Consider the following 16,349-nt stretch of genomic DNA (forward strand, 5'->3'; position numbering starts at 1 on the left):
AATGCCAGGCCCCCAGCTAAACTGGAAGTTTTCATTGGTTTGGCACGCGAGTCAGACCTGTCTGTGATTGGCCGAAGCAAGTCAGACCTGTCTGTGATTGGCTGAAGCACAAGGTGAAAGTACCTGTCAAATGCCAGCTCGCCCTGTTTCTCCATCAGCACATTTGTCAAAGTACCTTGTACTTTGTTAAAAAAACAAAAATGGAAAAAATTTAGCAAAGTTAAGTACTTTATTTTTATTCAACTCAAGCAAGACTAAAAGTACCACAATATATTTATACTCAAGAAAGTAGAAAAAAAAAAATTAACTCAAGTACTGTAATGAAAGTATTTGTAATTAGTTACTTTTTACCTCTGCCTAAATCTGGAATGACTCCAATTGGTGGAGATTGGTGGCCAGATTACTGACTGGCACTAGAAAACATGAGCACCTTACTCCTTTTGGTTACATTGTCCTTTTGGTTTTCTTGAATATGTATGTTTTAAGTTTCATATTGGTTGCACAGCACTTTGGTTTCAACAACTGTTGTTTTTAAAAGTACTTTATAAATAAATAAACCAAACTTATCTATTCTGAAAGGTTGCATTATGATTAATAATTATTATTATTTATTTTTTATCATTAATTAACTATACCAATAACACAATTATCGAATTAAGCCCAGGTAAACTATCCATAGCATTGTAGGGATGAGTTTTGGTCAAGTGAGGATTACTCACATCTGTAAACAGAAAATGTAAAAATCTAGTTTGATGTATTGCTTTAATTTTTATTTTTATTATTTTAAAACACGGTGTCCAGGTTCATATTCTAATGAATAATTTAGAAGTGGCTGCCGTGGGTGAGATACATCATCTTTATATACAAGGCAGCTGATTAGATGAGCTGAGGTTTAAATTACACTTAATATTCAGGAATATAATTGATTTAACTGCACTGATTCTATCAGATGATTTAAGATCAAAACTTGAAATGAATTGATCTGAATAATGACAATATTGTCTTCTGTAGAGCTGCTTTATAGCTGAACCAAATTAATTCATAATTGACCAATTTTTACATTTGCATTTGGCAGACGCTTTTATCCAAAGCGACTTACAGTGGCCTTATTACAGGGACAATCCCCCTGGAGCAACATGGAGTAAAGTGCCTTGCTCAAGGACACACTGGTGGAGACCACTGGGATTGAACCAGCAACTTTCTGCATATCAGTTCCATGGTTTAACCCTCTAGACCGCCATACTTAAATTTTTTAACATTTACATTAATTTAAGAGATTACTTACATACATTTTAAATTACAATACACCCACAAACCTTTCCATTCATATGAACATGCGCCAATGTGCCATATAGAACTGTGTGTGGTTCTCATCAATACCATTGAATATTTGAATAAACATAAACTACAATGAGCATGGAAAAAAGCCACCATGAATGAGATACATAAAGTATGATTGAATGCAAATGTAAAATGTGAATGTCTCATAGTTGTAGGCCCCAGTGTAACTATAAGAACTTTTACTGGTATTCATTTCACAGCTTGCATATATGAAGAGTTCAGATGCAAAAGCTGCCACCTCCATCCAAAATTAATAATGATATTGAGCAAATGCTTTCTGCACATAGTATACATTAATCAAATACTTTCTCACCAAATCCCAGCATCAGCCCATTCAGAAATACTGGTTAGTTGGCAGAAACTGCTAAATGCCACTTCCCTTTTCCATTAAAATCCTCCACAGAAACCAATCAGAAGACGCAGATCTTCATCGCAAGATGAAGGATGATGTGCATATGATCTGGCTTTCAATTGCCGAGCTGCAAGTTTTGTCCATTGTTACAGGGGCAATGACAGGATTTAGCAAGAAGCAAGTAAACACGATAATCTTCCTTGTGCTGCTGTATAACTGTGACATAAACAGATGTGGAAGTCACTTAGCACCCCTCACTGTGTGGATCAGTTTCTTCATTGCTACATTTTGAATTCTGCTTTTATCATTTGTAATGTTTCCAGTTGCATCTTTAGTAATTTTGCAACTGTTTACTGTCTTGTTGTCAAAAGAAATGCATGTCTTTTTTGCATGGACTTGCATGGACTTTTTTAGACAGTTACATTTGTTAAATACCAATGAATTGACTAAAGTGACATTTTTGTAAATAAGGCCTTTCAATAACTGACTAATAACAATTTCAATGACATTAAAATGAAATTACTAAACCTAAACATATAGAAGCTTGATAAAAAAATGCTAATTTAAAGGAAAACATGTCAGACGTTTTTCGCATCTGAACTCTTCATATATTTGCTTTATTATTATTATATTTTAATTTTGTTTAATCTGGTCTCCAGTTCATCGGTGTCACACACACTCTGATTTTCTGTTGTATTGTGTGACTTTGGGCAGTCAAAGTGACCATTGTTGACATTTTCCAGCCTGTGAGAGTGAGAAAAAAACAAACAAATTACTACATCATTGATCATCAAAATAATGAACGGACTATCTCATGAATGGCACACAAGCACTGCTGGTAAAAATGAGCAAAATGTACTATTTAAATCACAAATTAAGAAATATATCATCATACAGAGAGAAATAGAGATGGACCACACTTGATATAGAAGCTGGACCTTCTTCTGTTTATGGACATGACAACAAAAAATTATATTAACCTGGAATTTCCATATAGTGAATTGGGCTAAAGCAAGAACAGATTTTTATGATTTCACTCAGTAATGGAATTTCATAAATTTTTCAACCAAATGAGGTTCTGTACTGATTTAAAGCACAATTTTGATGATGATTTTAGATAATTTTACTATTGTAAGATAAACTGTTGGTCAGAGATAAAAAAAAATAAAAAATTATACTTTATTATATAAAAAAATTCTGTAAAATGCTAGTAAAAGAGAGGTTTTAATCCCAGAGCTGATCTAATCACAAACAAGATATACAAATATTCTTAGTCCAAATCTTTATAGTCTATAATATTTTAGTGCGTCTATTGCTAGTTTAACAATAAATGATACACAAAACAATGTAGAAACAAACCCCAGTATATCCAGTTTACACTGCAGATTCAGGAGATCTACTGGAACATCGTCAATGTAATTCCCACTCAGGTCCAGTTCTCTCAGAGACAGGTTTTTTCTCAGAGCTGAATTCAGATCAGCATAACCTCCATCACTGATACGACAAGATCTCAACCTGTGAGTATGAGAGAGAAATAGATGTTAATGTCCTGAGAAAGCTGAAAAATTCACTATTGGAAGAAGTAACTCTAATCTACAGTAATGACAGTCATACACGTTGGTTTATGTTAACCAGAAACTGTTAATCAGTTTTATACCTACAACCTGAATTCCAGAAATGTTGGGACGTTTTTTAAATTTGAATAAAATGAAAACAAAAAGACTTTCAAATCACATGAGCCAATTTTATTCACAATAGAACATAAATAACATAATCAACTCGTAATTGTATATTGTAATAACTCATCGGCGAGTCTCTCTGATTGCGTCTTTGATAATTAACACTGCGTGATTGTCACTCACGTGCACGAGCACCGATTTGCCTATGATTTCGGGCATTTGTCGGCGATTTCGCAAAACCTGTCGGCGAGTCAAAATCAGGGCTAAAATCAGGCAGTCTGAACTAGGCATAAGACATCCCTTTTATAGCTAATCATGTTACAGACCTGATACCAATTAACTTAATTAGTTGCTAGATGTTCTCCCAGCTGAATCTTTTCAAAATGTCTTGCTTTTTTCAGCCATTTATTGCCTCTGTGCCAACTTTTTTGAGACCTGTAGCAGGCATCAAGTTTGAAATGAGCTCATTAAGTGGATAAAAGTGTACAATTTCTCATTATAAACATTTGTTATGCTATCTATGTTCTATTGTGAATAAAATATTGACTCATGTGATTTGAAAGTCTTTTAGTTTTCATTTTATTCAAATTTAAAAAACGTCCCAACATTTCCAGAATTCGAGTTGTAATTCTATTTGGTCTCTGTTGTCATTTTGTTAGGATCTCTTCAACACCATACATAATAATAAATCTGACTAATTCAAGAAAAGGTTTGTCTAAATTCAAATATAAATAAATAAAATTGTTGATTCCATCTAGATCTGACAGGCTAATACGTCCTCATGATTTAACTATTAACACAATCACCTCAGTTTCTCCAGTTTACACTGAGGATGTTTCAGTAGATCTGAAAGCTCCTTCACTGCTGAATCTGTAATGTATTTCCCACTCAAGTCCAGCTCTATCAGATGATATGGGTTTGATCTCAGAGCTGAACTCAGATCAGCATAACCTTCATCACTGATATAACAAGATCTCAACCTGTGAGTATGAGAGAGAAATAGATGTTAATGTCCTGAGAAAGCTGAAAAATTCACTATTGGAAAAAGTAACTCTACTCTACAGTAATGAAAGTCATACACGTTGGTTTATGAATTTAGACTCTCAGCCGAAATGTCTTTTATGGTTATTGTGCTGTATAGACCACCTACAGCAAAATCCATTTTTTTTAACCATTTCACTGAGATACTGAAAAAATGTGACAAAAAAGAAACCATTTTGTTAGGTGATTTTAATATAAATTGGTTGGACAAGAGGAACCGGAAAAATGTAAAACAAATTAGTAATAAGTTTCAGATGGCACAAATTATAAAAAATCCAACACGCATAACAAAATCGTCCCAAACCCTAATAGATTTAATTTTTACTAATCAAGCAGAACGAATTACCAAAACTTATAATTTGATAACAGGCTTGTCCGACCATAACCTCACTTTAATGGTTAGGAAATTATCAAAAATGAGATATAAAAAATTTCATTCAGTTGACCTTAATTCAGTGGCCTCTTATATTCCCAAAAAAGCTATGGAACTGTTTCATAATGAAATACAAAAAATTAAATGGAATCAATTAACATCTGGTAAAAATTGTCAGTCAGCATGTAATGATTTTTTAAAAACATTCCATGAACTCTTATCCAAATACTCTAAACAAACCCATTTAAAGAATAAAACCAAAAAATCTCTGCCTTGGATAAATGAGTCCATATGGAATCTCAAGTCAAGAGATGCAGCACTTAAAAAGTCCTTGAAAACAGGCCACATGACTGATCGACTTTTATATAAGGAGCTTAGAAATAAGGTTATAATGTTGTTGAGAAGGACTAAAGCAAATTTTTATATTAATTTAATTGAACAAGCAAAAGGTAATACTAAAAAACTTTGGCAAGCCATTGATAAAGTCACTGGACGAAAACATTCTAAACGCCAGAAAATGGAAATTAATATAAACGAAAATCTTGAACACGATCCACAAATAGTTGCAAATTATTTTAATAATTATTTTATAGAATCAGTTAAGGAACTTTGCAAACATTCAAATTGCACCAATCAAACATCTGACCCTATTTTTGAGAATAATCCAAGTTTTATGAAGTTCGAAACGACCAATGAATTTAAAATAAACAAAATTTTGGAATCAATGATGAACTCTAAAAGTAAAGACATTTGGGGATTTAATAGTACAATTCTAAAAAGACATAAAGATATTTTTATGACTCCTATTACTCACATGACAAATAAATCAATCGAAGAAAATGTGTTCCCTGCTGCTTTTAAAAAATTCAGCTATCACACCAGTTTTTAAAACCGGCAACAGACATGAAGTATGCAATTATAGACCCATCAGCATACTTCCTGTTGTCTCAAAGGTCATTGAAAAAGTGATTGCAGAACAGTTATTAGAACACCTTAATAAAAATAATCTACTGCATCCCATGCAATTTGGATATAGGAAAAACCACTCCACTGAAACTGCATGCTGCCATTTTATAGAAGGGGTAAAAGCTAAATTGGACAAGGGAGGGGTCTTGGGCACTGTGTTTTTAGACCTACGCAAAGCATTTGACACGGTCAACCACTCAGTGCTGCTGAAGAAATTGACAAACTACAAACTGTCTCACAGTGCACTGCAGTGGATAAAATCATATCTTAGTGACCGTGTACAGTGTGTGCGAGTCAATAATATGCTGTCTACATCAAAGGCTTGTGACACAGGTGTCCCCCAGGGCTCTGTTCTTGGGCCACTGCTGTTTACACTCTATATTAATGATCTCCCTTCAGTGTGTGGTGAGGTGGATGTTCAAATGTATGCGGATGATACAATTATTTATGCACATGGAAATGATGCCACTAGTGTGGCTAATAAATTAACTGAGGTCATGAATAACATTGCAGATTGGCTCACTTCTGCTTCTCTTACACTTAACGTAAATAAAACGGTGTCAATGTATTTCACTAAAATTAGAAAACCAATGACTTTTCCATGTGTTTTTGTAAAAGGAAAAAAGATTAAAGTAGTAGATGAATTCAAATACTTAGGGGTCATTTTAGAACCAACATTCACTTTTAAAAAACATATTAAAAAATTGTCTAATATTTTAAAATACAATATCTCAGTTTTTAAACATATTCGAAATATGCTCACTTATGATGCAGCAAAAATATATCTGGATGCAATGATTATTTCTCATGTTAACTATTGTATCTCCTGTTGGTCTCAAACAAGTCAAATAACATTAAAACCATTAAAATCACTTTATAATCAGGCTGTAAAAGTATTAGATAAAAAAACATTAAGAAATCACCATTGCCAAATTTGTAGGCGGTTAAATATATTAAATTTTGAAAATCTAATTATATACTCAAATGTTAGGTCAATTTTTAAGATTCTTAATAATAATGCACCTCCACCACTGTGGCGATTTGTACAGCTCTGCTCAGAACACACTACCAGGACATCTAGGTCCACAAGTCGAAATGACTGTAGATTACCTTAAAGATGCTCTGCCTTTGCACAGACAGCCTTCTCATTCAAAGCTGTTAAAGAATGGAACAAGCTTCCAGATAGTCTAAAATTAACCTCTGACCTGAGGGACTTCTCTCAAAATGTTAAAAAGGTATTATTAGAAAACCAACTATGTCAGCACTGATTATGTTAATGTTTAGTAATAATTGACTATAGCAATTTTAAAAGGTTGATTGTAAACAGTATGTACAGGGTTAGCTTAGGCTGAAGTGTAAATGTAAATGAGGTTGTAAATAGATAGTGAGTTATTGATGTTTAGATGTATATATTTTATTGTTTTATCTGCCCAGGGACTGCGGATGGAAATTAGCTGTGGCTAAATCTGGTGTAAAGCATATTTTCTTTTGTAAGATTAATGTACTTGCACATGGTCCCTGTCAAATAAATAATAAACTTAAACTTAAACTTATGTTAACCAGAAACTGTTAATCAGTTTTATACCTAATTCGATGTGGTCTTTGTTGTCTTTTTATTGGGATCTCTTCAACACCATACATATTAATAAATCTGACTGTAATTCAAGATAAGGTTTGTCTAAATTCAAATAGAAAATAAAATTGTTGATTCCATCTAGATCTGACAGGCTCATATGTCCTCATGATTTAACTATTAACACTCACCCCAGTTTCTCCAGTTTACACTGACGATGTTCCAGTAGAGTTGAAAGCTGCTTCACTCCTGAATCTCCAATGTAATTCCCACTCAGGTCCAGCTCTCTCAGATGATATGGGTTTGATCTCAGAGCTGAATTCAGATCAGCAGAACCTTTTTCACTGATATTACAATAGCTCAACCTGTGAGAGAAAGACATGTTATCTGTTTGCAGTCACAATGCTGTGAGAATCAGACAGATCATCTATTCACAAAGAGACATGCAGATACAGTGATTGTTGTGGTCTTAGCAACACTAATGACAGATCAGATGAAGAGTGTTCTAACAAATCTGATTTCAATAGCTATATTTGCATTCAAAGTTGTGAATTTTGAACTTGTGCTCAAAATGGGAATATTACATAAAAAATTTGCTATTAAACCAGTGTTTCCATATAATTACTTCCTGATACACTGGCACTAAATACCACTAGGGAAAATAGCAGTCACTTTATATAAAAATTTGCGTATATATTAAATTACTTGCGCCTCAAAGCGCAGATGAAAATGACGAAATGCAATAAACGCAGATGGCTGCTGTTTGGGAAAGCAGCCATGCAAGACAGTTCTGGGAGATCATTAAACTGAACCACTTTGCCGACAAACTTTGTTAAAGGATAGGTTCACTTTTAAATAAACTTTTGCTGATAGTTTACTAACCGCCATGTCATCCAAGATGTCCATGTCTTTCTTTCTCCAGTCGAAAAGAAATTAAGGTTTTGGATGTAAACATTCCAGGGGTTTCCTCCATATAATGCACTTCAATGGGCCCCAAACGGTTCAAGGTCCAAATTACAGTTTCAGTACAGTACAGTTTCGTATTTGACCTCACTTGGTGGAAGTTATGGCTGAGTTCAGAGATGATCACGTTCGTCTGAAAAGAGGTAAAATAATAGCATAAATACTGCTCGGTTTCTCGCAGAAACTGATCGTTTGGCTAGATAAGACCCTTATTCATCGTCTGGTATCGTTTAAAGCCCTTTGAAGCTGCACTGAAACTGTCATTTGGACCTTGAACCGTTTGGAGCCCATTGAAGTGCATTGTATGGAGGACACCCCTGGAATGTTTTCATCCAAAACCTTAATTTCTTTTCGAAATTACAGAAAGAAAGACATGGAGATCTTGGATGACATGGGGGTGAGTAAATTATCAGCAAAAGTTTATTTAAAAGTGAACTAATCCTTTAAGATATTTCAGAATGACCAAAACAGCATTGCAGATGCTGTGCAAAAGGATTGGTTCGCTGGTTAGTCCAGTTATGCCGTCCCATCACAAAGTCACATGATTTTTTTGATGCGCATCAAGGAATATATATGGTAAATGTGTTTCCATCATAATTTATGCACATTTTCTTATCAGATACAAATTGGAATGATGATGCGGGCCATCCTTTCACTCACTCGTATTGCTGCTATCCTCACAGTTTTAAAAGAGATACAGCTAGGCCAGTCAGTCACTGTGAAACAGTTTCAGAGACTGTTAGGTCTGATGGCAGCAGTGTCCAACATGACACATATGGCCTACTGTACATAAGACCCTTGCAGTGGTGGCTCAGCACAAAAGGTTTTTCCCTGAGGGTGGTAATGGAAGGCCGCTCAGCTCTGGGTCTGTGGAGTAGTCATAATCTTTTATTGCACATAAACTGCCTGGAGATGATGGTGGTCTTCATGGCTTTGAAGCCCTTCCTCCCTAAGAGGCACAGACAATTCATCAGTGCTCTCTTACATAAATCATCAGGCAGTCTGCATTCACATCACTTGAGGCTAAGGCCTGCAACTCCCAGACTGGGGCCTGGCTATCGTGCTGGAAGGTTTATCTGTGCTAAACAAAAATACCCAAACACCATGCCTGCAAATGCCTGTCTGTGTGAAAATGAAGCACTACTATAGCCGCGTTTCCACCACAGAAACTTTCCCCAGGAACTAGGAACTTTGGGGTGGTACTCGTAGTGTTTCGACCGCAGGAAACAGCATCTAAATGAAGTCCCGGGTAAATATTTCCCCCTCCAAATGGCCCTGCTCCAGAGGTAGTACTTTTTCAAAGTTCCGGAACTTTCGGGGATGGGACTTGGGCGCTGAACATGCTGATTGGTTGAGCTCACGCAGCATTATATTTTAACCAGCATTTTTAAGAGTCTTTTGCGAGGTTCGTTCTGCATTCAGTAAACAGTCTTGCTCTTTCGGTCTGATGGCGCGCGTTCATTTCAGCCATCTCACAGTCAATGTCCGTAATAGCTGATAATAACATACGTTGTCTTATTTTAAATCTAGCTTTACGAGCTTTCAGAATACGCTTTAGTATCAGTGCTCGTCTCTTTTCCGCCGTTTTGTTAATGACCTCTTTAGTAAACCAAAACATAACCAGCAAAAGCAGCACAGCTTGAATCTCCTCCACTTCAGATTAGATTAGATTAGATTCAACTTTATTGTCATTACACAAGTACAAGTACAAGGCAACGAAATGCAGTTTAGGTCTAACCAGAAGTGCAATAGCAGCAAGTGCAGGATATACAATGGTTGCATAAGTGCAGGACATGGATATGTACTGAATATATATAAATATATCTATAAATAGAGAGATGGTTATTACTATACACAGAACTGAATTTACAGGTGAATATGTACAGTGAATAAATATACAGATGGCTATTACTATAAACAGAATTTACAGGTGAATATGTACTATGAATATAATATACAGATGGCTATTACTATAAACAGAATTTTACAGATAGAGGTATACAATGATATGTTAGGCTAAGATGAGGAATATAGCATTGGATTAAGGTAGTGCAATAAATAATAGACAGAAGCTATCCGAAAAAAGTGTAAAAGTGCAGTGGAAAGTGGTTGCATATTACAGTTAACCCTTTAGGCGCCAGAGGTTTTTTCCTAAAACGTTAGATTTTTACATCTTAATTTCAAAAGGCTATATCTTAAAAGTGATGAAAGATAGAGACTTTCTGTGAATTAGAGAAATATTAAGGATGACCCAAAGTTTATGTAGGGATTACATTTTCCCATCTAATTTGCATATTATGACGTCATATGGTGGTGGTCACCTTGGATTATGGAATTTTCATGAAAAGTCACATATTTAAATGATAAAATGCAGCACTTCTTTCCCCCCAAAATGTCCCTCACCTTCTGTATGTGATATTGCACAATACTGAATGCTCAGGTAAATTGTAAATAGTAAACAAACTGTGTAAATCGTTACTAATAAATGGTAGAAACAAACCGAATGCATGTAACGGTTGGCCTTTAGCTGTAGAGACTTTCCATTTATACAGTAGGCACTCTGATTCCAGGTATGGAATCCACATGTATATTATTCATATGAAACACAAACACAAGTAGACAAGACCTGTTTAGTTCAAAAGATCACTCACCATGGCAAGGCAGAGATCATGAGTGAGATGACGAGACAAGATGAGAGACAGACGCGCGCGTGCCCCCCGAGTGTGCATAGTTCGGACTACTGTCATTGCGACTCCCCAGCCTGCCTCCACATTGCCCCTAACTGTATTTGCAATACACGATTCGTGGTTCAGCTGCGCGAGACAAACCCTGCCAGTGTGAATGCACAACGCGCGGCTCCCGCTCTCCATACATACGCACCACTCCGGTGTGAAGCCGGCGTAACACGCCTTCTAACTTCGCGATGAACAATAATACTAAACAGTCGGTAGTGCAAATAAAAAAGTGAAGGCAGATGTGAGGTAGGAGAGTTATCAGTATATGAGGGGAGTGGATCAACGGGGGTTTGAGTTCAGTAAAGAGACAGCTCTGGGGAAAAAACTGTTCTTTAGTCTGCTGGTCCTGGTCCGGAGGATCCTGAAACGCCTGCCGGAGGGCAGGAGAGAAAACAGTCTGTGGGCTGGGTGAGAGGAGTCCTTGAGGATGCTGCGAGCTCGATGCAGACAGCGTTTCCTCTGGATGTGCTCGATGGCAGGCAGTGGAGTCCCTGTGATGCGCTGGGCAGTTTTCACCACCCGCTGCAGTGCCTTGCGCTCCGCAACAGAGCAGCTCCCATACCATACTGCCACACATAGAAGTTCACCAGGATAGCCGAGGAGAGCTGATTCTTCCTCAGTGTCCTCAGGAAGAAGAGGCGCTGGTGAGCCTTCTTGACGAGGCTGGAGGTGTTGGTTGTCCACGACATGTCCGCCGAGATGTGGATCCCCAGGAACTTGAAACTGGAGACACGTTCAACAGCCATTCCATTGATGTGGATGGTGTCGTGTGTGCCTCTTGACTCCTTCCTGAAGTCCACGATTAGCTCCTTCGTTTTGGTGGTGTTGAGGAGCAGGTTATTTTCAGTGCACCATGTGGCCAGGTGCTGGATCTCCTCCCTATAGGCAGTCTCATCGTTGTTGCTGATGAGACCAATCACCGTAGTGTCGTCCGCAAACTTCACGATGGAATTAGATCCATACACAGGCTTGCAGTCGGCGGTGAAGAGGGAGTAGAGAAACGGGCTTAGCACACAGCCCTGTGGTACACCAGTGTTGAGTGTGATGGACGTGGAGCAGGTGAGTCCTGATCGAACATTTAGGGGTCTGTCAGTTAGCAAGTCCAAAATCCAGTTACACATTGAAGTGTTGATGCCCAGGTCTTCAAGTTTGGCTATTAACTTGGTTGGGATGACAGTGTTGAATGCTGAGCTGAAGTCAACAAACAGCATGCGTGCATAAGTGTTCTTATTGTCCAGGTGAGTGAGCACAGAGTGCAGTGCCATGGAAACGGCATCCTCTGTGCTCCTATTGCTGCGGTAGGCAAACTGGTGTGAGTCCAATGTGGATGGTAGAGAGTCTTTTAGGTGTTCCAGGACCAGCTGCTCAAAGCACTTCATAACGATGGGTGTGAGTGCTACAGGGCGGTAGTCATTAGGGCACCTCGGGCTAGAGTGTTTTGGCACTGGCACAATGGAAGTGCGTTTAAAGCATGATGGTACAGCTGCTTGGGCAAGAGACAGGTTGAAAATGTCTGTAAAAACCCCAGCGAGCTGCTCCGCACATGCCCTGAGAACATGACCAGGGATGTTGTCTGGTCCAGCAGCCTTGTGTGTGCTGATCTGGCTCAGTGCCTTGCAGACATCTGTGGTGGAGAGTGTGATTGGTGGGTGGTCATCTGAGGGTTTGAGCTTTCAAAGCGAGCATAAAAGTAATTTAGCTCGTTCAGGAAGTTGACATCAGTGGCTGCGGGGGTGGAGTGGGGGGGGTTTGTAGTCACTGATGGCCTGAATGTCCTGCCACATGCGTCGAGGGTCAGAGTTGGAAAAGTGACCCTCTATCTTTAGCTTGTAGCAGTGCTTGGCCTGTTTGATCCCCCTCTTCAGGTTTGCTCTGGATGTGCTGTAGGCCTGTGCATCTCCTGATCTGAAGGCAGTATTGCGTGACTTCAGCAGGAGTCGCACTTCCCTGTTCATCCATGGCTTCTGATTTGGGAATGTGGTGATCTGTTTATGGGTTGTAACACGGTCAATGGTGGTATTGATATGATCCAATACAGAGGAGGTGTAGGAGTCAATGTCTGTGTGAGCGCCACTGGTGGCTTGAGAAGCAAACACACTCCAGTCTGTGTGTAGAAACCTTTCCTGGAGTGTGGAATCTGCCCCCGCAGGCCACACCTTGATGGTCTTCACTGATGGCTTCACACGGTTGATGAGGGGTGCATATTTGGGGGTGAGGAACAAAGACAGGTGATCTGACTGTCCCAGGTGGGGGAGGGGTGTCGCAATGTAAACGCCTCTGGTGTGGCAGGAAACATGCTGGTGAAACTTGGGTAGCACTGACTTTAAGTTTGAATGATTAAAGTCACCTGCAACAATAAAAGCAGCTTCCGGGTGATCAGTCTGTTGTTTACTGATGGCTGCGTGAAGTTCTTTCATAGCAAGCTTGGCATCAGCATCCGGGGGAATATAGGCTGCAGTTATAATGGTGGAAGTGAACTCCCGCGGTAGATAAAACGGTCTACATTTAACCATGAGAAACTCAAGGTTAGCTGAACAATGACTCCCAACAATAGCAGAGTTTGTACACCAAGCTTTGTTAATGTAAATGCACAGTCCACCACCTCTGGTCTTACCGGAGCCATCTAATGTTCTATCCGCCCGGAGCGTGTGGCATCCCGCTAGCTCAATAGCGGTGTCCGGTATTCCGCTGTTTAACCAGGTTTCCGTGAAGATTAGGACGTTACAGTTCAAAAGTTTCTTGCTGTGTGTGATGCTGAGTCGAATCTCCTCCATTTTGTTCACTAGCGACCGTTATTAGTAGCGACCACACTTGTTATTGTTGCAGACAGTATCGCACAAAAATTATTCCTGGCCGTCTCTGACTAGGAGGAGCAGCCCCGCGCAGTTCTACATCACCGGACTCATCAGCCTAATCTTCACGGTACTTTAGACCGCAGGGGAAACGCAGACAGTAGCAGGTCTGGGGGGAAAAAAGTTCCTGTAAAAAAAGTTCCTGGTACAAATTGTTCCTGGTAATTTCGGTGGAAACAGGGCTTATGGCATAAGCACCTGAAAACCTGAGGGCAGCATCTAGGTCACGCCCCCACATATTAAGCGCTGTTATTTACTCGAGTGCTGCAAATGCATGGGATTGGGAACAAGCATCAAAAGCCAGGTGAAGAAACGGCATTACCTGATTAAACCGCGAGCGCATCCAACAGACTAGAAGCGCGAGAGCAGCTGGATCGTCTCACGCCCAGCGCTCTATTGAAGTGATAACGAGTTATGAGCACCAGGCAGTCGCTTTATCCATTTGAATTTGATACAAGCGCAACATATTGTGTACAGTGTACAGTAAAGGCTCTGTGGAGAAACTAGCTGAACAAGACTGAATAGCTCCGACCATGTAAACTGAAGTGTTGAGGTAAACTATAGGCTGCCTACACGATGGCCGTAGCCAGATATGAGGTCTGGACCTCTGTATTTTTACGAGGTGTACATAATACATAAGTCATTTAGTAGACACTTTTATCCAAAGCGACTTACAAATGAGAGCAATAGAAGCAACTAGAACAGTCAAGGGCAACAAAGTGTTAATATGTAATAAATGTAATAAATGTTGCGAAATAATTGCCTAATAGAGTATTAACACTACTTTAGTGCTGCAAGGATATCTTCTTGGCTGAGCTGCCCTGCCTGTGGTCGGTCACCGTCACCGCTCATCAATGTCAAAATATTTGAGATGACCAATGAAATTAAAGTATGCAGGCTTTATACGCAGAAGCTGCTGTGCGAGTAACACGCTTCAGTAAACGGTGCGAGATACAAGTAGCCAAACTAAACATTTCATATTTGACAGCTGTTTTAATATATAAAATGTTAAACAATGAAAAGACTATCAACCAGAGCTCGGCTTTAGGAGGGGAAGAGACATGGCAACAGAGACAGGGTTTGGGTGTCACTGTCTACATAAACCAAAACTGTAGCTACAACCTGTCCACATACAAAACATGAACAGCAGTTACAACAAACCTTAGACACTTTATTTCGACTTTTCAAATATTTTCCTCATTTTTATTGAAAATAAACGCCTTTACGATCTAAAATGTGAGCGAGTTCGGCAAAAGGCGGATTCGAACCGCAGGTTGAATTGCGTCAAAACATTGTGCCATGCACTTTACCCCTACACTATCACAACTGACAGTCACTTAAGGCGTGTTCCTAGGTTTACAGAATGAACCTGTGCTTGGAATTGAAAAATCTTACCGTTACTTGTGGTCTGATGGATGGGTTCTCTCCCGTGTTTAATGCAAGTTTTTTGCATGGCTGCTGTTTATCTATCACACAACTGCAAATTATAGGCTAAGTGAATAGGTAAACACACTTCATGAACTCACAGGCGCGAGTCGCGACATGCATGAGACAGCCTGACACCTAATTGCCTAACACAGCTGTCAATCAAACTCATCAAGCATTATGCAAAAACCATAGACTGTAAAAAAACACATTTTATTTATTTCAGTATTTGAGATATAATAATTTTGTAATTACGTTAAAATAATTTAAACAACTGCTATTTAACAAATATTATTATATTTGTATAATAAACTGGGGGGGCCTAGTCATCATAGTGACACACGACGCTGGCTACGCCCCTGCCGCTGATAATGCTAGAGGAAATCCTACTGGCTGTAAGTGAAATGCACCAGCAAGTCTTTCTTATGGTATAGAAAATGATACTGAATAAAGATATTTTTTAAATTCCAGTATCATGACCACAAATTCATGTACTTCGTCAATAAGATAAACATCTGTTTCATTGAAAGTAGCTATTTTCTACATAGATCTATGATTTAATTGAATATATATTGGTAATTCATTAAATATCGCCGGCTAAAACGTAACTCTGAGTAGTTTTTGAGAAGAGCACTTTGTACTTTTACCTAAGTACTTTTTTGACGGCAGTACTTTTACTTGTAATTGAGTATTATTTCAGCAATGTAACAGTACTTGTACATGAGAACAACTTTTCAGTACTCTTTCCACCTCTGTTAGGTCGGTTTGGTCATTTTTCAGGATACACATTAAATTTCCGAAAAAAAGTAAATGCTTCCCTATTAATAATTTGGCCTTATTGGATTTTTCTCCAAATGGCTTTAAATATCTTGGCATTCATATGCGCTCCTTTTCTTCTTAGTTTGAAGCCAATTATAAAGCTCAGTTAAAAGGAGTAAAGGCAGTTGGAAAAGTGGCATAGTCTTCCCCTTACTTTAGCTGGAAGAATAAAGTCAGTGAAAATGACAATTTGTTTCAGTCCCTACCGTATATTCTGTTCAATCAATCAA

The 16,349-nt window shown here is 38.5% G+C and overlaps 1 protein-coding gene across 5 annotated transcripts in view; it reads right to left on the bottom strand.

Moving 5' to 3' along the window:
• Nucleotides 1–214: 214 nt before the first annotated feature.
• LOC307122289 (uncharacterized protein) overlaps nt 215–16,349 on the bottom strand; it is a 196,596-nt gene continuing 180,461 nt past the window's right edge. For all 5 annotated transcript variants that reach the window (XM_079810337.1, XM_079810334.1, XM_079810336.1 and 2 more), the window contains 4 exons: nt 7,517–7,690; nt 4,179–4,352; nt 3,053–3,208; nt 215–2,437 (listed from right to left, as the gene is read on the bottom strand). In XM_079810337.1, the coding sequence (XP_079666463.1) occupies nt 2,320–2,437; nt 3,053–3,208; nt 4,179–4,352; nt 7,517–7,690 (622 nt within the window). In that variant the 3' untranslated portion in view covers nt 215–2,319. The remainder of the gene's footprint in view (nt 2,438–3,052; nt 3,209–4,178; nt 4,353–7,516; nt 7,691–16,349) is intronic.

This window comes from Gobio gobio, assembly GCF_949357685.1.
Source record: "Gobio gobio genome assembly, chromosome: 25".
Taxonomy (NCBI): domain Eukaryota; kingdom Metazoa; phylum Chordata; class Actinopteri; order Cypriniformes; family Gobionidae; genus Gobio; species Gobio gobio.